The 22,811-nt window shown below is 48.5% G+C and overlaps 1 protein-coding gene across 4 annotated transcripts in view; it reads left to right on the forward strand.

The window, feature by feature from the left end:
- Nucleotides 1-22,811, forward strand: part of MGAT4B (alpha-1,3-mannosyl-glycoprotein 4-beta-N-acetylglucosaminyltransferase B) — a 1,380,432-nt gene that overhangs the window by 70,462 nt on the left and 1,287,159 nt on the right. For 2 of the 4 annotated variants that reach the window (XM_069654099.1, XM_069654100.1), the window contains exon 2: nucleotides 6,546-6,673. The exons of the other annotated variants lie outside the window; for them this stretch is intronic. In XM_069654099.1, coding sequence (XP_069510200.1) covers nucleotides 6,546-6,673 — 128 coding nt within the window. The remainder of the gene's footprint in view (nucleotides 1-6,545; nucleotides 6,674-22,811) is intronic. 4 annotated transcript variants of the gene reach the window in all.

The following is a 22,811-nucleotide window of genomic DNA, read 5'->3' on the forward strand; positions in this document are numbered from 1 at the left end:
CAGGCCCGGTCTCGGAGATGGCCCAGGAGAAGGGAAGCTCGACGCCCGGAAAGCTGTTCAGGGTCTGCCCTGGATGCCAGCTGCAGAACGTCTTTAAGGAGGACGAACACTCTTTCTGCCTTTACTGCCTTCATGAGGACAAGACGCACGTGGAGAAGGACTGTGCGTTTTGCGGCAACATGTCGGAACGGACCATGAAGGACCGCCATCAACGTCTCGCCAACTGGCTGGAGGGTAAGAGCCCGTCTGGCGAGAAGAAGAAGAAACCCGAGCGGTCTTCTAAGACCTTTGAGGGCGCCCCGGCGACGGGGGCCCAACCTAAGGCTAAGCACCGCGAGTCCGCTGGCACCGGGAGCGCCGAACGGTCGGGCTCTACGGGCGCCAGGCAGGGCGCACCCTCCCCGGCACCATCAACCATGAGCCAACGCTCTGGGTCGGGTAAGAGGAAGGCCGAGCACCCGGCGAAACTCCTGGAGAGGCCCCGGTCGAGCTCTAAGGCAGAGGAGGAGCGTGGCAGTGCCCCCTCCCTCAAGGATAAGGCGGTGAGCGCACCTAAGGTGGTGAAGGCCTTGATCCATCCGACCAAGCCCTCTATTGAAACGGTCGCGGCGGCCCTGGCTCAGCCTGTGGAGGCTGCGCCAGTGGTGGCGACCGCGGGGCCCAGAATCTCCCTGCCTCCTCGGAGGGAGTCTTCTTTTGTGCCCATCGATAGGACCCCCGTGAAACCCTCCGTGGGGAAGAAGAAGGGGGGGCAGGGCGTCGTCGTAGATTCGGCCTCAACCTCAGAAGAGGAGCTGATCGAGGTCTTAAGCCACGGCCTAGGCGTGGAAGAAGGCCAGCCCGTCGGAATGGACCCCGACGCAGGTGACGACGACGACGACATCGTCGAGGATACCGACGGGGCCCCTGCTCGCCCGTTCGGATTCCCCTCTGCCAGCGCCGCAAGACAACTCGGCGGCCATTTTGTTGGCTATACAGTCCTTATGCTCCGAGATAAGGACGAGACTACCGTTACCGACGGAGGAACCTTTCCCGTCGGGGGATCCAGAACCGGGACCTTCTGGTGTTCCCCCAACCAAGAAAAGAAGGATCCATCCACCACCTCCTTTTCAACCGTTGCGCCCCGTCCAGCCCTCTCCCCCGTCCACCCGAGGGGATGATACGGGAACTGACACGGCAGCGACGGGTACGGACGACGAGGCATACGACGAGGATATTCCGTCGTCGCCTCCCGCCAGGGCTTCTCCGCCCGACGAGATCGGATCTTTCCACTCCATGATCTCCAGGGCTTCCGAGCTTTTCCAACTCTGCCCTGAGGAGAAGAAAAAGGAAGGCTTCCTTTATCAGCGGCGCGAGGCCAAGAGGAAGACGGTCCTCGCAGTGCCTCTGTTGGACGACATTTGGGATGAGGGCCTTTCCCTCCTCAAGAACCCTTCCACGACGCCAGCTAGAAGAGACCGGTACGAGAAAAAGTACCGGGTCCCGGACACGGCCCCCCTGTGCCTCCGGGCGCAGCCTACCCCGGATTCCGTCATCTCCGCGGCAGCCAGGAAGAAAGCGGGGGGGGTGCGGCCTCCACATCGACTTCCCCGCCGGACGGCGAGGGAAAGAAATTGGATGCTATGGCAGCGACGACGATTAAAGCGGCCAACGCCTTGGCTATCGTGGCTCGCTACGACAGGGAGCTCTGGTACAAGATAGCTCCCCTGCTGGATTTTCTGCCGGACGACAAGAGGGCGGAGGCCCTGGAGATCCTGCAGGAAGGTGAGGTGGCCTCGGACCACGCCATCACCGTGGCGACGGACATCGCCGACACTGGGTTCCGCCAGCTGGGCAACAGCGTTTGCCTTCGACGTCGTGGATGGCTCAAAGCTACGGACTTCCGGCAAGACGTCCAGACCAGAGTCCTGGACATGCCCTTCGACGGGAACAACCTGTTTGGGAAGACAGTGGACGATTCCCTTCAGGCCATCAAGGCGGATACTGAGACGGCCCGGGCCCTCGGAGTTCTGCAGCAACGTCGGACGCCCTTTCGGAGCAGCGGAGGCAAGGGCGCCTCCAGAGGTTCCGGCGGCGGTTTCGCTTCCTACCGTCAAGCGGCCCGCTCGTCGTCGCAAGAGGCCTACAGAGGACGAGGCAAGTCTAGCGGACCCCGTCGTCGTCGCCCAGGAGGTCAAGGCGGCAAGGCCGCGTCCAAGCAGGATTGAACCGGTTGTGGGGTCGGGCCCCCACCGGAGCACCCCGGTGGGAGGCCGGCTGGCGGGCTTCGTCAGCGTGTGGGAGTCCATCTCCACCGACCGTTGGGTGCTGGACGCCCTGGCCCGGGGCCACGCGCTCGAGTTTCAAAGAAGGTGCCCGCGTGTCCCCCCCGTGGCCAGGAAAGAACTTCACGTCCCTCAACTTCTCCTGGAGGTAAAGGCGATGCTCAGGAAGGGCGCCATCGAAATCGTCCCAAAGAGGCTTCGGGGCTCCGGAGTTTACTCGAGATACTTCCTCGTGAAGAAGAAGACGGGAGGATGGCGCCCCATCCTAGACCTCCGACGTCTGAACAAGTTCATCAAGGCGCAGAAGTTCCGGATGGTCACCCTCCAGCACGTCCTGGGCCAGCTGGAGGAAGGGGATTTCCTATCGTCGTTGGATTTGGAGGATGCCTACTTCCACATTCCCATCCTAAATTCCGGCGGCGCAGCTGCGCCGCGAGGGGATCCACGTCTACCCCTACCTGGACGACTGGCTCATCCGCGCCAAGACGAGGGAACTCGCCGTGGTTCACACGGCAAGGACCGTCCAACTCCTCACGGACCTGGGATTCTTCGTGAACTACGCCAAATCCCACCTGGTGCCCGCGCAAGTCGCACTGTTTCTGGGAGCGAGGCTCGACAGTGTCCCTTCTGGCCTCCCCGTCGGAGGAGAGGACCAGGACCATCTTGGGCAAGGTGCAACGGATGTTGGTGGCCGACGCGGCCAAAGTGAGGTCCATCAAGTCCCTCCTCGGGATGATGTCTTCCTGCATCTACCTCATTCCCATGTGCAGGCTCCGGATGCGCCCGTTGCAAGAATTCCTGGATGCGCGCTGGATCCAGACGACGGGCAGCTTCGAGGAAAGGGTCAAGCTCGACGAGAACTTCCGACGAGCGATACGGTGGTGGGGCACCCGCGCGCATCTGACGGCGGGCATGGACTTCCAGACCCCAGCCCACCAGGAGACTGTGACTACGGATGCCTCCCTGGAAGGGTGGGGAGCGCACACCGAAAATCTGCACGCAAAGGGACTCTGGCTCCCGACGGAGAAGTCCCTGCATATCAACGTCCTGGAGCTCCGTGCAGTGTTTTGGGCCCTCATGTCTTTCCTTCCGTCCCTCAAGGGCAAGGTGGTGAGGATCTTCACCGACAACACCACCACCATGTTTTACATCAGGAAACAGGGCGGAACCAGGTCCCCAGCGCTGTCCAAGGAGGCGCAGGACCTGTGGCATTGGGCCGTCGCCCAAAGGATTTTTCTGGTGCCGTTTCATCTGGCAGGGATAAACACCATCGCCGACTCACTCAGCAGGGAGCTGCGCTCGTGCCACGAGTGGGAGCTACGGCAGGATCTGGTGGATCGCCTCTTCCGACGGTGGGGCACACCCCAGATCGACCTGTTCGCGACGGCGACGAACACCAAGTGCCGGAGGTTCGCCAGCAGGTTTCCCCAGACGAGGAGCATGGGCGATGCTTTCTCGTTCCCCTGGGAGGGCCTGTTCCTCTACGCGTTCCCTCCCTTGCCTCTGCTAATCCGGCTAGTCAACCTGCTCAAGAGGTCACGGTGCAGGATGATCCTCGTCGCACCCTCGTGGCCGAGGCAGATATGGTTCCCGGACCTTCTGGACTTGTCAGCGTCCCCGCCGATCAAGCTGCCGGCGGACGCGGATCTACTCTCCAGGGAAGGAGGCGCCATCCTCCACCACGACCCGAAGTCGCTGAACTTGCAGGCCTGGCTCCTGCAGCGCTAGAGTTTGGAGGATACGACATACCGGCCGACTGCAGAGAGGTTCTTGCAAAGGCCAGGGCGTCCTCGACTCTTAAATGCTACGGACACAAATGGAAGAGGTTCTCTGTCTGGTGCCACGCACAGAAGATTAACCCTCTACGGATTACGGCTCCCCAAGTACTGCCGTACCTGCTGACGCTGGCCAAAGCTGGACTGGCACACGCGTCCATCAAGATTCATCTTGCTGCGATCTCCCGATACACCAGAACCACGGGGCGGACGTCCTTGTGGTCTCATCGTCTGGTGAAAGAGTTCATGAAGGGACTGTTCAGATCGTTCCCGCCGGTGAAGGCTCCGGCCCCGGCGTGGGAGCTCAACGTGGTGCTGACCAAGCTCATGGGACCTCCGTTCGAGCCTCTGCACTCGGCTCCGTTGAAGTTTCTATCGTGGAAAACTGCTTTTCTTGTGGCCATCACCTCCGCACGACGAGTGGGAGAGATCCAGGCCCTTTCCTGCAAGGCCCCGTACTTGACTTTCCACGACACGAGGGTAGTGCTCAGGACGCACCCCTCCTTCATGCCCAAGGTACCGTCGGAATTCCATCTCAACGAACCCTTGGTGTTGCCTGTATTCTTCCCGTCGCCTTCGTCGCCGGCTGAGAGGACTTTGCACTCGCTGGATGTAGCTAGAGCGCTGAAGTTCTACGTGGACCGCACGAAGTGTTTTCGGAAGACGTCACAACTCTTTGTGAACTTTGGACCTGTTAATCAGGGGAAGGCTCTCTCGAAGGCTTCCATTTCCAGATGGCTCTCCGGCTGTATCATGTACTGTCATCGGTTGGCAAACCGACCTCTGCCCGGCCGTCCGAGAGCCCATTCCACCAGAGCGATCGCAGCTACCACGGCGTTCCTTTCTGGTGTGCCCCTGCTGGACATATGCAGGGCTGCTACGTGGAGGTCGACGCACACCTTCACGAAGTTCTACTGCGTCGATCGGGATTCCAGGGAGGAGTCCAGGGTCGGCCAAGCAGTGCTGCGCAACCTGTTCGCCTGAGGTGAGCCTGGTGAGGAGGTAAGATGCTTAATGTTGAGTTTGATGCTATGCTTAATGTTGAGCCTTTGCCACCTCCCGTGGTTGTGCATGTGTGTACTGCTATGTATTCTTTATTCATGAGCATGTGAATCCATGCCAGACCCCATGCTGGAGAAGGAACAAGTTACTTACCTGTAACTGTTGTTCTCCAGCATGGGTCTGGCATGGATTCACATGCGAACCCTCCCGCCTACCCCTCTGCGGCTCTTCACTTGGTCATACTGCCACTTCACGTGCTTCCAAATCTGAAGATGGCTGCCAGAGGCGGTGCTTAGGTAGAGGGCAGTCATTGGCTGTGGTCAGTATGACGCAGAGACCAGTGATTGGTTATTACTACGAAAGACAGATCAGAAACGAAACTGATACTGGTTTTTTCTTTACCGAGGATTCCCAGCCTGACGACGGGGAATATTCATGAGCATGTGAATCCATGCCAGACCCATGCTGGAGAACAACAGTTACAGGTAAGTAACTTGTTCCTTTTCCGTCTAGTTGTTGGCTGGCAAGTTTCCATCTGAGCTATTTCGGAGGTTTGTGTACCAGGTTGAGGCACGCAATGTCCCCAGCTCTGGTATTGGTGCTGTATATGCTGTATATTTTACATTCATCAGCTCCCTTCCTACCGATTTCCCTGTCGGTGATCCATAGCTTCCTTTGTTTGCTCTGTCGGCTAAAGGTGTGTTGACATGTCCTCCTTACCCTTCTCTCCTGATCTCTCCATATCCATTCCTTGGTGTGATCCTAACTTATCTTAACTTGGCCCCTAAATCCAAGGGGCTACAAGGTGGGATTTTGGCTGAACTACAGAAGGCGGAGGAGGAACCTGAAGAGGCTTTAAGGGGATGGAGAAGATACAGCAGAGAACCTAGACTTGACACTCATGCTATAGCAAAAATGTGCAGAGTACTGGGATAGACTGTGTAACCTCAATTATAAAAAATACTTAGAAAGACAGCATGCGGGAGGTGATAAACCGGGGAGACTTTTGGCGTGGTTATATAAAAGGGAGACCCCCAGAGTTACAATCAGGACTATAGACAGAGAAGATGGTAACGTTGAAGATACCCAGGAGGGAATTAACCAGGCGTTTGTGGATTATTATAAGGTATTATATGCGGACAATGGGGGGAGTAGCCGTGCTATGATGGGAGAAACGCTGGAGGATATAGGGTTGCCCAAGATAAGCGAGGAAGAGGGAGAGGAGCTAGATGCCCCGATTACCTTATAAGAATTAGGAGAGGTGGTGAGGCAGTTGCCTACTAGTAAAGCCCCGGGGACAGATGGACTCCCCCCCCCCCCCCCCCCCCCCCCCCCCAGGGAAGCAGACCAGGTCCAGCAACCCCCGAAGCAGGCATCAAGTTATTTTGAGCAAGCCCAAAAACCCCTTGAGGGGACATCAAAGGTGATCTGTGGGGAGAACAGCGGGGGTGGGGGGATTTACGCTCAACTCCACGGATGGTTAATTCCCTTTCTTCATTTGCAGAAGAATATTCCTACGGGCTAAGCAAACGAAGCTAGGTGGGCCAGTCCAGTCCGTCATCTCGGCCCTACGCGTCACATTGGTGGAGACCGCAGCTGTCCAGTTCAGATCGACGCCTCTGTGGGAGCCAGGTGAGCGTAACACCAAGTGAGTTTTACAAGGCATACATGGAAGAGGTCCTCCCCCCACTGTTAGAGATGTTAAACGAAGCGTTTGAGACCGGAAGCTTACCAGAGTCGCTAAGAGAGGCTATCATAATACCAAACCTAATAAACCTGGGCACAGCTGCGGCTCCTATAGACCCTTATTGATGCTGAATCAAGATAGCAAGATATTGACCGCTGTCTTAGCAAATAGACTGAAGAAGGTTATTGGTAAATTAATACACCCGGATCAAACGGGCTATGTCCCCAATAGGAATATTACCAATAACCATAAGCGACTCCAAAGAATTATTGAGTGTGGCAGCGGGAATGATGACAAAATGGCAATTGTGTCTTTGGACGCAATTAAGGCATTCGATTCAGTTAAATGGCCATGGCTGCTTGCGGCCCTGGAGTGCTATGGGCTAGTGCCTAGATATGTAAGGTGGGCGAAAATATTATATAGCGAACCACTGACTAGGGTGAAGACAGGATCTGTGATATCGGGAAGGTGGCAGTTCAGCAGGGGTACCAGACAAGGATGTCAGTGGTCTCTGATGCTCTACATACTGGCCCTGGAACCCCTGGTAATATACCTGAGGCAACAATATGACACTATAGGCATTGAGGTGAAAGGGGAGCGGCACCTGATTTCCCTATACGCAGATGACATGCTACTGTACCTGCGATTCCTAGAAGAAAATCTCCAGTACATTCTAGTAGTGATGGAGAGATACGCTGTGTTGTCCGGAATAGCAGTGAACCCCCATAAGTCCAGTATGTTCCCAATAGGGGGGTACATGGGGATTCCATCGGAGCGATTACCTGTATTGCAAGTACCATGGGCGGTTAGCACATTTCGCTATCTGGGGATAAATATATACTACACCGTGGAAGAGGAGCATAAGTGCAACACAGAAGTAGTCATTAAAAACATTGAGAAGTGCATGCAATTTTGGGCAAAGCTACCCTTGGCAATGATGGGGAGGGGAGCAATGCTAAAGATGGTGGTCCAGCCAAGGCTCCTACACTATTTTGGGAATATACCGTTCCTGATTCCCAGGAAGTTCTTCACCAAACTGGATAGCATGTGTAGGGGCTTTTTGTGGCATGGCACGCGAAACAGAGTGGCGTTATGGAAGCTACATAACTTCCACGACAAAGGAGGGATAAAACTGCCCAACTATGAGGTGTACTACATAGCAAGCCAGATACAGTATGTTGCCAAATGGCTCTCGGACGAGGAGACCTCGGAACTTAGGCTGTTTGGGCGTGATTGTGCGCCATTCTATTTGAAAGAGATGATGTGGGTACCCATGGCGGAAATGATGGGGCGCCCTAAAATGATGCTACTGGGGTGGAAGATGTGGTGCAGGGCATGCCAGATGATGGAGAACCCGTCCCCATGCTCTCCGCAGATACCATTGGTTGCATTAACAGGGACAGATGTGCCACTACGTAGGATACTTAGGAACCACTGGGAACCGGCTGGGGTGGCAACAATGGGTGACATTTAGCAGGAGGGCTCTAGCATTACTTTTGAGGGGCTGCAAGAAGAAACTGGGTTGCACGAGGGCCAGTACATTACATATCATAGAATGGTACAGAGGATTAAGAGAACATGGCCTGAAACTGTGCTGGAAGAGGAATCAGACACCACCATAGATATGATATACAACATTGCCGAGGGGGGCTGTGAGACCGCTAGACTATATGAAATGCTGATGTTTAAAGTGGGGAAGGAGGTCACGCAGTTGAAACTAGATTGGGAAACGGAAGTAGGAGCCCCGATGGAGGACGGGATGTGGGAACGGGTGCAGGGGTATCATAAGGTGTCTAGAAATGCGAGACAAACAGATTTAACTATACATAATGCATAGGGCATATATGATGCCTTGGAGGATATCGAGGTTTGCAAATGCAGGACGGCAAGCATGCCCCAAGTGTGATGAGGAGAACGCGGGCATGGTGCACATGTTCTGGTCATGCCCGGTCATAGAACGCTTTTGGAGGGAAGTGAAAGGGAGACTGGAAAAAAAAGGGGTCAAGATTGTAGTGGATACAGTGTGGGCCTGTCTGCTGGGGGGGTTCCCAAGGTCACAGAAGCTCAAGCATGTAGGTAAACTGAGGGATCTGGCTTATGTGCTTGCAAAAAGAAGAATTGCCATGGGATGGAAGACGTGCCACCTGCCAAATGTGGAGGTGTGGTGGAGAGATTTGCAAAAATGGGTGGAAGCGGAAACCATGGTATGGCAAGAAGCGAGTAGCACAGGGGGGACGGGGGGGGAGTTAAGAGACTGAGTCCCTGATGGCCTGGAAATCACTGATAGCCGAGCTGTTTGGGTCAATAGAAGACCCGGCAGAACTTGTAGAAGAGGAGACCGTACCACAGGTTGCAGAAGCAGAATATTTAAAGCAATAGACAGGGGGGTGGGATGAGGGAAGTAGTGACTAGAAGTTAAGAAGTATAATTAAACTGTTGAAATATGTACTGTTGGTTTGGTTTGTATTGTTTGGTTGTGTTTTTAAATCAATAAAATGTTAAAAAAAAAAAAACAGGCAATGCCGCCATCCTGGTCATCTTAGACCTCTCAGCGGCCTTCGATTTGGTCGATCACAAAATCCTCTGCAGCCACCTATCCACCGCAGCTCACTTCTCCTCCGCCATCACATGGATACAATCCTTTTTGGCAAATAGAACCATGAGGGTTTTCTCTACAATAGCTGCTGCAGACCCCATCCCCATCACATGCGGAGTCCCACAAGGCTCTTGTGTCTCCCCTACTTTGTATAACATATTTACAAAGCCACTGTTCGACAAACTGGACCGTCTGGGTGTCACCTACACCAACTATGCAGACGACATCCAGATACTCCTCACCATCTCGAGCAACTACAATGCGGACGTCACCCGGATTAATTAAATCTTCTCTATCATTCAGGCATGGATGGCCCTACACAGCCTATGCCTGAACGATGAAAAAACTGAGCTTCTTTCTCCTTGTCGGCTCCCCCAATAACGTGTCAAAACTTAGCCCTAACTACAATAACATTATCATTGATGGTCACACCATCCCCATCGCTAAAAGTGTGAGAACACTTGGCTTTTACCTTGATGCCAACACCAACCTCTCCAAACTAACATGACCGCCTCAGCCTCTGCATAAAGGGGCCAGCAGACACTTCCTTTCATCTAACAGCTGCCTCACACTTGCCAGAGCCCTCATACAGTCCAAATTGGACTATTGCAATAGTCTGTACCTAGGTGCCAACCAATCTATAATTAACAAACTACAGGTTCTCCAAAATAATGCACTACGTGCAGCACTCAACATCCCCAGGCGAGAGCACATCTCCACTGCTAGGAAATCGTGCAAATGGCTCTCCATACAACAAACAATCGACTTGAAAACCATCTGTCTCACATACAAGGCCTTAAACCACGTAGCCCCACCGTGTCTCACAAATAAATTTACCATGAAACCCGCCAACAGAACTACCAGATCCTCCAATACCTTATGCCTGACAGTGCCTAGATTTACCTTAAAAAGAGCCGGAGGTGCTAGCTTCACAATGCTTGCCTCCCAACTCTGGAACACCCTACCACTCAACATTAAAACTATTGAGTCCTTTCAGATCTTCAGGAAACATGTTATTGGTTGGCTACTGAACAAAGAGTAGCACATACCTCATCTATCTAACTTCTGTGAACATTGTGGCTTCCTTACCTATGCCTGTAAATTGCTGTATAATGAAAATGTATATATCACACTATGTAACCGTTTCCTTAAGCGCCCTTCTACCTCTGGGTCTGGAGCGCTATATAAATAAATAAAACAAACAAAACAAACATAGTAAATTAAAATCATTTTGAAAAAAATCCAATGCTAAATTATTTAGTACATATTTTATTTTAAGTTAATTTGTGTAAAATGCTACTCTTTTAAAGGAAAGGTTGATAGAATATACCAACTACAAATGATACTGCTGTGGTTGAGGTAAGGTCTGTATAACTCCTGTGTAGTGTCCAGAGTCCCTAGGGAATTATTCACAAATGGCTCGAACCACACAGGCAGGTATTACTCGGTGAAAGCAGAATCCGTCTTTCAGCAATCCACCATGTGAACGCTTGATAGGCCACAAGCCTGTACCAACTGTGTCACAAATACAGAAAAATTGTTGTTGAATTGCTTCCATATTTGCTTTTTACATTTTTAAACCATCGTCTAAAATGCAAGGGATTCGTTTTTTTGAGACACGCACCTTTGTGAGTAGAGTACTGACAGTACAATTCTCTTCAAGTAAGTGTGATCTAGAAATATGTACACCCTTTCGAACAATAAAAGATAGGAAAATAGGTAGGTTTCCTTTTGTTATCTTTAAAGGGAAAGTTATTGTAATGCTATGTCGTTAATTACAATGTTGAATAGTTTGGCTTGAAGTAAAAACGAGACTTTTTTTTTTTTCTAATATTTGCAAATGTTCATCAGTCAACCATCGCACTCCCAATTTAGTTAAAGTACCACATAAACTGCTAAAATGTAAACACAAAGCCTACTCATTACTTGGAGAACAAGGGTGAACTGTTGTTCTGAGTTCGTCCATCAGGACCATCATCACTCTCAAGACTGATCTTGTAAGGCAGGCTGCCCTGAAGTCATGCAGCTGGGTAGCGCAAACGCGGTGGACGTTCTTCTTTGGCTATGTAGGCCAAGCAGCCAGAGTTTTCTCTTCAACAGCAGTTCTCCACTAAAGTTGGCACATTACCTCATATCGAAGGCAGGTACACCAAGTGGAAACGTCTTCCATGGAAATAGGATCGTCACTACATGCAGTAGATTTCCCATCTTTTTGCCTTCCATCTCTCTCAAGCATTTCCTCTTCTGTATACTTCAGCTTGTATAGGTAGGGCTGAATATTTGCCATTGTTCTTAACTATTGAAGAATTATGACAGTAACTGTGAGTGAAAATGTATAAAATGTTGGCTTAAGTAAAGCAATGGGGTTTTGCTTTAAAATGCAATGTGAAATAAAATGAAGAAAAAAGACATTTTTCAAAGACAAAAAGAATAGGCCCAACATTTTGCATTGGCTCATGTAAAAAATAAATTGTGTAAATATAACATTTTTAAATGGCCTAGTAAAGACATTTGGAAATGTGTTAAAGCGCTTACACAGTGTACGTAGATGGACACTAAGACAGCAAAAACTCCAATGTTGCCTGATTGGAAAGGGTTTGTTGATGTTTATTGAGAAAAGAGGCGTCTTGACATGTCCATGGAGACATGCCATTCATTACATTGCACACAGTGGACATTCAAATGAGACTTGCACTGGCGGCGTTACAAGGGGCGTAAGCGTCTAATGATGTCAGCTTGAGGGACGGGTGATCTGATTTACTGCCGTGAGGGCAATTTAATTTAGGACGATGGATCAACGGATAAGCATAACACAAGATGGCTGTTTCTGACCCATGCGTTTTTGTATGTGTAAATGTGAGAAAACCGAAGGTAAGATGCATTAAAATTCTTTTTTGGATCGATTGATGTATGCTCAAAAATACATGCCTGATCCATTGGGCTAATAATATTTCTGACAGAACTTCTCCTTTAAGTAGTGACACATTATTTGAGAGTTTTAATGAAATCTTGGTGTCAATTAAAAGGTTTTTCAAAACCTGTTTGAATGCTACTTGTTGGATATGGTCGTTTTCATAATAAATTCTTCACACTTGTGATTGCGATACAACGTTTCTGTTGTGAACCGCCATTGTGATTCATGCGTGCCATAGCCTAACCGGAGTGTAAAGATCCCTTCTGTGAGCCCCTGATGACTCTGTTTGCAAACAGCAAAATACACGTAGTGGTTACCCAATAATCAATAAGTACCGAGAATCTACTTTGAAGTGGTTTTGCCCGTGTGTGATTTTCAAACAATTAACATTTGGGTATAACTTGAAAACCTTTAAATCAATGTGTACTTTTGTTTGGTTTCTTCTGTGCGAATGTAAATGGAGAATGGGGATTTTCCCAGCTTGGACACATAGGCTATTTGAGGGCGCGGGACAAGAGGCCTTTGATATGCTCACGTTTCCAGGTTGTAATAGAGGTCCTCTAACATGAACATGCGGGTACAACTATAGGAATGGTCATTTTTTAGAGGGAAAAATTGCAGTCATCATTGACCATCCCTCCCAAAAAGGCGTGAAATCTGTGCATGGATATTTGTTTTGGGGTTTCTTCTGCCTCGGTTAGTGCTAAGTACACTCCTCATCTCTCCTGTTGCATGCTGGGGTATCCTGCCCAACAGTTGCAACTGCCCTTCTCTGTAATTCTATCCCTACATTGTCCTCCTCTTGCACAGCCAGTGCCTTAACGTTGACTGAAATAGGCAAAGTTCTGCACCTTCAAAATGCTGTATGCCACCAACGTGCTGAAATGTGATGAAGTCTGTCTTCAATGGACTTTCTAGGATGCAGTTTAACCAGCAAGCCCTGGCCTTTACAGCCTACATCTACCCACAAGGCCTAGGAAAGTGTTACAACATCCCTACGTATCCAAAAGAAAGTAGGATGCACTTGCTTACTCCTTTTATCACTTGTTCCTGTCAGATTCCCCCGCAGGGAATGTACACTACTTGTATAAATCTGGCCTGAATCTTTCCAGCTATCAGGCTGTGATGGTGAACGTTCGTTTATGGAAAATGTCTGGAAAATATGTTTTGGGAAGCCCAGATATAAGTTTGCCTGCACCCTCATCTTAACAAAGCCATATGAAACGCTCCAAAGGAATTGGAGTTGGGTCAGTCTGTTTTTGGAAATGTTTTGTGTGACTGTCTGATGTTTGTAGGCCTCCTAAAAATGCACTCTTCCCGTGGGGAATACAACTTAACCATAACCCCAGAATGGCACTCGGAGTCTGCAAAAGGAACATAATGTTCTTTCTATTGGGATGCCAACTTAACCATAACTACTGAGTCACCATCACAGACTCTGCAAAATAATCTGTGCAGGGTGTCGACTGGAATGAACATTGTGGGTGATCTATGCACATAATACACATGGACACTATTACCGGAGCATGCCTTTTGACACCTAATGTTCTGTTTGGTAAGCAGGTTGTTGTACTACAGACCAACAACTAGATGGAGGATTATGCATAGCAGATGACTCAAATAGTTTCTAACTGCAAAAAGACCATTACTGGTGATAACAATCACAGGGAGGTGCGAATCCAGTGATGAAGGCCCATGTTGCGAGGGAGTGGAAGGCTGCTCTGCCGCTCACTGCAGCTTTGCCCCTCCTTTGCCTCAATCTTCTCTGACTTCCTCTACCCTTCCAACAGTCAATGTGTACATATGCTTCCAACTACCTCACTTATCCAACCCCAACAGGCTCCTTTTGACTCTGCGGGTGCAGTGTCAAAAGCACCTGCCACCTGCTTTCCGCCGCCATCCCCCTCCACTGTGAAGCCACAGCTCTCAATAGAAATAGTGGTTCAGGTTCCCTTTACTGTTTCTAGGTGTCCATTTTTGTAGGTAGCACTGTGAAATTTTGGCTAGGATGCCAAAAGCCTTAGTAGCTCGCCGAGCGCAAGCTTACCAGGCCGGTTATTACCCCAAGTCTTCATTGGAGGCCTGTTTTTCTCTCAGACCTATCAACATAGGCTAGTGGACCATTAACGCTAGACTACCAAATGAGTGTAGGCCTGTTTTTTGCCAAAATGTTTTTGCAGAAGATCGCTGAAGTAGAACGCAACATCATTTTGGTTCACTGTGGAGAAAGGGATGCCAATCAACAAATTCCTGAGTTTGTTTTTCAAGAACGTTTTGTTGTCTAGATCGGTGTTAATGGGGTGTGCTTGAAAAAAGGAAGGATACTCTGAGGTGCAGGCAATATCTAATATAGATATTCCAGTCGCTATATTACTGCCTAATGAGGTCAGCTCCATTTTTTTTACTTATACAAGGAAACCGGCTGTGCCAGAGCTAAAAAAAAAAAAAAAAAAGTATGACATGGGAGAAGTAGTCAAGAAAAATCACTTTTTATAATTTTATAATTATTCTTTTATAAAATGCTTAATACCCGGGGCCAGTTTCTAAGTACGAGCCTGGGATTCAAATCTGTGTTGCTATGCGTTGTCTTGTTTCCAAGACAAACTCGTTGCCCTTTAGCTATCCTCCCGGCTTTAATACAAAAAGCATCACACATTATGAAAATATCACCAGTGTGACTGTTGTATACCACCACCAAATTGGAAGTGAGACAAAAGTTTTATATATTTAATTTAATGTGATATAGTTTTTAAGAATAAAAACTTTACACATATAATCATAATTTAAAAAGAAAATATCAACAACTTAATACATCGAATCATTAAATAGATAAAAGATCAAAAGTGATCACATTGATCATATTTCACACTCTGCTATCCATATCCACTATCACCATTTCATTTATTTTCCTTTCAGTTTCATACAAAATGATTTATCAATGTTTATCAATGTTATTCCCACACCCGTTTATTAGCTCTCTAAATGCCTCTATTTCTCAATTTCTTCCAGGTATGTGCACCACATATTAAATACATTATACAGGACAATTTGGAAGCTGGGATTCAAGGTATTAATACTCTGGTACCAGAATTCCAGATCTTTGATGTAATTCAGATTGTGTACATATTTCCCATAGTGTTTTATGTATGCAGTTACCATTTTAGGGCATAATGTTAATATGTGTTTGGCACTTTCCAATTGGGAATTTTCACAATTTTGCACAATCTGAAAATCCATTGAGCACAGGCAATTTTTTTCTTGCATGCCCCTTATTTCCATAACTGTAAGATAATTGAGTCTTAATAATAACATAAATCTCCTGAGCTTAACTCCGGGGCATAAAATAAGGTATTTTTGAGCTTGTTTAAATGTATATAGCATATAGGTTACATGTCTATAGCTCTTAAGTTTCGTCAAATGCCTACAATTTTGTTGCCAGTCCCACAACTCAATATATTTACCTAGGAGACTCTATTCGTTTCATAATTGACACATTTTTTCGGAGTCCATCTTAGCTCTTCAAAGAGTTGGTTCATATTTTTAATAAGCCCATCCAGCTTATTTGTGCCCCACTCTTCCCTCAGTCTAGCCAAGAGTTGGTTTGGTTGGTTATGCTGGGAGGTAGTACTGCTATAAATCTTAATATAGATCTCTGCCCTCTTCCTTAATACCCTAGTCTTTAAAGATATTAGTCCCAATTCCAGTCTTAGGATAGCCATTGGGATTGATTGTGGTAACCCCAATATTTTCTTCCAGAATTTACCTTTAAGCACTTCCAACCATTCAAAATCCATATTCAACAGGGATTCGAGCCTGTATGTGACCATGGGGATCAAACATTGCACATATAATTGTCTGGCCTTCCAGATTGAAAACCTGCTCTGATTGCGAGTAAAGTGATATATCATGGCAGTTAGCTGGGACGCTTTCACCTTACGAGCTTGAATACAATGAGTATGTCCCCTTTTAACATCAAACTCAATTCCAAAATATTTATGGGTATCCACATATTGAATTTCCTGGAATCTGATGTACATGCGCAGTCTGGCAATCTTTTTATTGGAATAAGCCATGATCTTGGTCTTATCATGATTAATCGTCAGACTATTAATGTCTGCAAATTGCCATAGGCGTTCCGCCGTGTTCTTGAGACCACTAAAAGTGTGGTCAAAAATAACAAGATCGGCATATGCCATGACAACACAATGACCTGTTCCTATCTTTGGAGTAGTGTTTAGGGTATTCAATATAAACTGAGGTGCATCAGACACCTATAGATTGTAGAGCAATGGTGCGGTAACGCAACCCTTTTTTATCCCCCTATTTTGGATCACCATCTTAGTCATAGTACCCCCGCTGTCAAGTTTCATTCTTACTGTGGTGTTTTTTCGTGCACGTGCAGTAATTTAAGATAGTAGAGCACACCCTCTGGACAACCCAGGTTATACAGCTTTAGCCAGAGTCTATTTCTATCAACCATAGAGGTGGATTATTTGGTTGTAATGCTCGGCTTTTCAGTAGGTTAATGATTAATAAATTATGTGATGTGGAATACCCAGCCAGGAAACCACATTGAAAGCTGTCTAGTACTCCAGTTTTGTCTGCCCAGGCTTGTAGCTCACCTAATAGAAGAGAAGCAAATAGTTTGCCAGATACATCGAGCATGGAAAGTAGACGATAGTTGCCCGGTACAGTCCTCGCCCCCTTTTTAAAGACTGGAATCAAAATAGCAGTTTTCCAACTATTAGGAATTTTCCCCTCTCAACACTTTCTCAAATAAAATGTTAAATATTTTGGCCCAAAATCCTGGATTATTCTTTAGAACTGCATTGGATAGTCCATTGGGACCAGGGGCCCTAGAGGATTTCAGATTTTTTCTTATTTTCTAAATCGGATTCTACTACCTCAATAGGTCCCGTCCGTGATCTCTTAGGAACAAATCCATCACTTATTTCAATTCCTGTCTGGTTGCGCTGTTCTAGTGTTCTAGGTAGTCCTCCCATTCCTTTGCACTAATGGGGTTAATCATCCTTTGTCTAGTGTTACCCCTTACAGTACCCAGTAGAGCCCAAATAGAGCGAGAGTTTCGGGAGCACATAACCTTTACTGTATGCTGCCATGCATTCCTGATTTTGGAACTTTACCTTATTTTTAACCATTGCTTATATTTATTTTTCAATGTTCTAATGCTTTCGCTAATAGTCGGTGTATGGTGTGAATTTTTGGCACTACGGATGTTCTTTCGTAATAGTCTTTTCGCATCCCTGATTTCCCTATCAAATGGTTTCTCCATTATTTCTCCTTTAAGGGCAATATGGGTTTTTAATGTCGCATGCACCCCTGAAAATTTGCTAATCCACCTTTCAATTCCTTCCACTGTCATGGTCTTACATTTAATCGTGAAATCCTGATTATCTATTAATATATTTTTTCGTGCCTTTGCAATATTAATATGAGACCATACTAATTCTAGTGGCTGTTTGATTGTTTGTCATATTACCTAATAGTTTACATAGGGTTAATACCTTCATATGGTTAAAGATGCAAGCGTAGCATTGCATGGTCACTCCAATCATTATCTACTATAAGCATTTCGAAGGGATTGTGTCCTCCGACGTATTCCTCATCTTAGATATCTCCTTCCAGCTTTGCTGGCCTCGGAATTTTTTTTCTCTATAGGGCGCTGCGCGTCGATTGTCCTCCGAGTCGATGTCCCTCGACAGCCGCCGTATCGACGCCGACGTCATCCTGGCTATAAAGGCCGCGCGCAGCGCCCGTTGCTCAGTTCCGTTTTTCCGCGCTTACTCAGTGCCTCGGAATACCGTTGCTCAGTTTTGTCAGGTTAAACCTATTTACCTCGAGTTATTCGATCCGTACTCGATAGCTTCTTCGTCGGAACCGACAACTCCTCGATCCGGCTTCAAAAAATGCCGAGATTGTGGGAAAAAGATGTCGCTGACTGACCCTCACAGAGTTTGTCTGTGGTGTTTGGGAGCTGAACACCATTGTTCGGAGTGCGAGGACTGTATGTCCATGACAGCTAAGGCCCTGAAGGAGCGTAGGGGGAAGCTGGAGAAAGGTAAGACTTTTAAAGCTTCTTCTTCGTCGACAAAGTCGAGACATTCGTCTCCTCGTCACCATTCGCGCTCCAGATCTCGGAGTGGGTCTCATCACTCCTCGAGATCGAAGCACTCGAAGAGGAGACGTCGAAGATCCCCTTCTCCGTCTTCCTCTTCCTCTGTTTCGCCAAAGAGAATCCCGTGCCCCACGAAACATAGTTCCCGGGCTGAATGGGAGGAATTCCGCAAAAATATGATGAGCGTCTTCGAGAAAGCGGCCTCGACCCCCTCGAAGACTGCCGAGAGCGATGCTCTGGTCGAAAGACCCGAAGGTCAAAAACGCTGCGAGTCGCAGTACCCGGCGAAGGAAACCTCTCGAGCGCGTCATGAACCCTCGAGTAGGACTATGACCTCCAAACCTTCCTCGAAGGTTCCGTCGAGGTCGATGTCTTCGACGCCGTTGTCGAAGGGACCTTCGACACACGAGTCTGTCGACTCGACGCCAGCTTCGACACCGGTGTCGACGCCAAGAAAAGTCACGGTTACGACACACCCAGTGACTATCCCCAGGTCCTCGGCATCAATGGCTTCGAGATTGTCGAGTAGAATCCCAATTCTGTCGAGGTCTTCGAGGCCTCCGCCTTTTGTTTTCGACGCCACGCTCGAAGCCTTCGGCGTCGACAACATCGACATTTTCGAGGCCGATTATGACAAGTTCGGCACCCTCTGCCTTGGAAATGGGGTTTACCCCCTTTATGAGTTCAGAACAATTGAGAACTATGTCCTCAATAACGGAAGAGGGTGAATTGTCTGAACAGGAAGACACATTTGAGTTGCAGGGACCTGTAACCCCAATTAGAGAGGAATTTTCCTCTGAAGAACGCAGGTTAAAGGATCGTCATGATTCCTTACATGAGGCAAGTGGGTTAGACACCTCCCCTGAGGTGGAGTTTGCCAGGCCAGACCCGGGGGAACATGCTGAAACCCCCTATAGAGCCTTAATGGCCAGGATAACAGAGTTTATGGGGTGGTCTGCACCTTCACAATCTTTCCAACAAGATGACCTCACGGATATTCTTGACAAATGCCCACAGGAGGATCCTGTGGTGCCTTTTCATAAAGCTCTTCAGAGGAAGATCATGACGAACTGGGAAACCCCAGATGTCGTACCAGCAGTAAATAAAAAACTGTCTACAAAGTACAGGGTATCCTCTACAGACCCGGAGTTTTTGTCTAAACACCCATCCCCAGAAAGTCTGGTGGTACAGGCAGCATCCTCTACCGATGTCAAGACGGCTTATCCTACCGTCCCACAGGACAGGGACGATAAAAAATATGATGCTATGACAAAGAAAGTCTTTTCGGCATGTAGCATGGCGTTAAAATCTGTTAATGCTACTTGCACCCTTGCTAGATTCAGCCATACACTTTGGGAGTGTGCTTCTACAGCGGCTGACTGCATCCCTGAGGGAGAAGAAAGGGATGCGTTCCTGAATATTATACAGGACGGTTAAGACGCTATGTGCGAATCCCTCCAGACGAGCATTGATTTGGCTGACAGTATCAGCAGAGCAATGGCGGCAAGTACAACAACCAGGAGATTCGCTTGGTTGAGAGTCTGGTTTTGCCCCAGATGTGCAAGCCAGGCTCTTGAACATTCCATTCGATGGCTCTTCTTTGTTCGGGAAAAAGGCGGATGACAGTTTAGAGAAACTTCAAACTTCAAAAGCAGCAGCAAAATCCCTAGGCGCTGCAATCCGTCAGACACCTTTTCGTCCCACAGGAACCTCTGCGAGGGGCAAGTCCTTTAGCTTCTACTCCGCATTCGGAAGAGGTAGAGGACGACCGGCTCAAAGGGGACAAAGAAGAACTACCCGAGGTGGACGGGGTAGATATTCAAAAGCCGCAGCAACAGCAGGTGCCTCTTTACCATCGGCATCTGCATCAGCCGCCCCAAAACCACTCTGAGGACTTCCCTCACAGGACACCTGTAGGAGGCAGGTTGACTCAACATCTGGCGGTATGGCAGGCTATCACGTCAGATGCTTGGGCATTGGAGACAGTTGCCCAAGGTTACTGCCTACCTTTCCTACGTATACCTCAGTCATCCACCGGGGATCAGCTCTCAGAAAGCTCCAGATCCGCTCCTCTTGCAGGAAATTTTGGACCTGCTAGAGAAAGGTGCCATAGAACCGGTACCTGTAGCGGAGAGGAACAAGGGCTGGTACTCCCCTTACTTTCTCATTCCAAAGAAAGACGGAGGACTGAGACCCATCTTGGACTTGCGAGAATTGAACAAATTCCTCAGGAAAGACAAATTCAAGATGGTCACTCTTTCTCAGATCCTCCAGGCCCTTCAGTTCCAGGACTGGTTGGTATCTCTGGACCTTCAGGACACTTATTTCCATGTGCCTATCCATCTCAAACACAGGAAATACCTGAGGTTCGCAATTGGCAACTCTCACTGTCAATTTCGAGTGCTGCCATTTGGGCTGACCTCTGCCCCGAGGGTCTTCACCAAGTTAATGTCGGTAGTGGCGGCAAGTCTAAGGAGGGAAGGGATTCACGTCTAACCCTACCTAGACGATTGGTTGATCAGAGCTGTTTCTTCGGAAGAAGCTCAGATCCAACTAAATCACGTGTGCCACTCCCTTCACAGACTAGGCTTCTCCCTCAATTTAAAGAAGTCACAAATGATAACATCGCAGAGACTCCAGTTCATAGGAGCGATCCTGGACACTTCCCTGGGAAAAACCTCGCCAGCATTTTCCTAGTGCCAGAGGCTCGCCTGAGAATGAGATCCCTCCAGTGGGCACTGAGGACTCAGTGGTCACAATTCTCAGGGAGAATGACAGATCTTCTTCAGGTTCCCGGCAGGGTGGCTCGAGACCTTCAGTGGTGGGCCTGTCAGGAGAACATTCTGAAAGGAGAACAGTTTTGGCAACCCTGGCCGGAGATAACAGTAGTCACGGATGCCTCACTCACGGGGTGGGGAGCCCACGCCAACGACTTGACCATCAGCGGTCGTTGGTCTCCATCGGAGTCCAGACTACATATCAACATGTTAGAGCTGAGAGCCATCAGACTTGCGCTGAAGGCGTTCCTGCCAGCTGTACAAGGGAAAAACGTCCTGATAATGACGGACAACACGGTGGCCATGCATTACCTCAACAAAAGAGGAGGCGTAGGATCACTACCCCTGTGCAGAGAGGCGATGCAGCTCTGGTTTTGGGCAATTCAAGAAGGAATCTTTCTATCGGCAGTTCACCTAGCCGGAGAGAAGAACTTGACAGCGGACGCTCTGAGCAGGCAGAGCACAGTCTCCCATGAGTGGGAGCTAGCTCAGGAAGTCCTTCAAGAGATCTTCGCCCTTTGGGGAACCCCTCAGGTAGATCTGTTCGCCACCAGCCTCAACAGGAAATGCGATCTGTTCTGCTCAAGGGAATTTCCCCCGAGAGGAGCTCTGGGAGACGCGTTCATAGTGGACTGGGAGTTTCCGCTTCTGTACGCGTTCCCACCGGTCCCTGTCATTCCTCAAATGATCAGGAGGTTGAGAAGATTCCGGAGAACCATGATCCTAATTGCCCCGGATTGGGCCAGGAGAACGTGGTACCCGGACCTTCTAGACTTGTCCATCTGCCCTCCAATTCGACTTCCACTCAGAGAGAACCTACTCTCACAGAAGGGAGGTCAGGTTCTCCATCCAGACATCAAAACACTCAACCTTCACGCTTGGCTTCTGAAAGGCTGAGGTACAAGGATTGGGACCTCCCTGATGATGTTATGGAGGTGTTGCTTTCGGCAAGGAGGCCAGCAACAAAGTCTTCATACCGCTGCCGTTGGAACAGATTTTGCAGCTGGTGTAGAGAACAGAATATCGACCCTTTTTCATGTGGTACACCAATGGTTTTGTCCTTCCTACTATATTTGGCAAATTCAGGCCTTCAAGTTGGCACCATTAAGGGCTATCTCGCAGCGCTATCCATCTTTAAGCGCACTGCGGAAGAACCATCCTGTTTCAAGTTACCCTTGATAATACAATTTCTAAAGGGGTTAACCAATGTTTATCCCCCAAGACCATTCCAAGTTCCCCTATGGGATTTAAACTTAGTCCTAACTTTCCTGATGGGCACACCTTTCGAACCACTCCATTCTTGTTCGTTAAGATTCCTTACCCTTAAAACTGTTTTATTAATAGCACTTACATCTGCTAGAAGGGTGAGCGAATTACAAGCTCTTTCTTGTAAACCCCCTCACACTATCTTTCACAAAGACAAAGTTGTCCTGCAAGTGAAGCCTAATTTCCTCCCAAAGGTGGTTTCTGAATTCCATATCACTCAGAAGATTACCCTACCATCTTTCTATCCTCCTCCTCACCCGGGGAAAGAGGAAGAGAGGTTACACAGGCTAGACCCTAGAAGGGCTTTAAGTTTTTACATCAGTACACTAGCCAGGATAAGACCGGCAGACCAGCTGTTTGTAGGTTACACAGGTCACAAGCTGGGGTTACCAAT

The sequence above is a fragment of the Ambystoma mexicanum genome, chromosome 3q, assembly GCF_040938575.1.
Source record: "Ambystoma mexicanum isolate Mex_15411 chromosome 3q, UKY_AmexF1_1, whole genome shotgun sequence".
In the NCBI taxonomy this organism is placed as follows: domain Eukaryota; kingdom Metazoa; phylum Chordata; class Amphibia; order Caudata; family Ambystomatidae; genus Ambystoma; species Ambystoma mexicanum.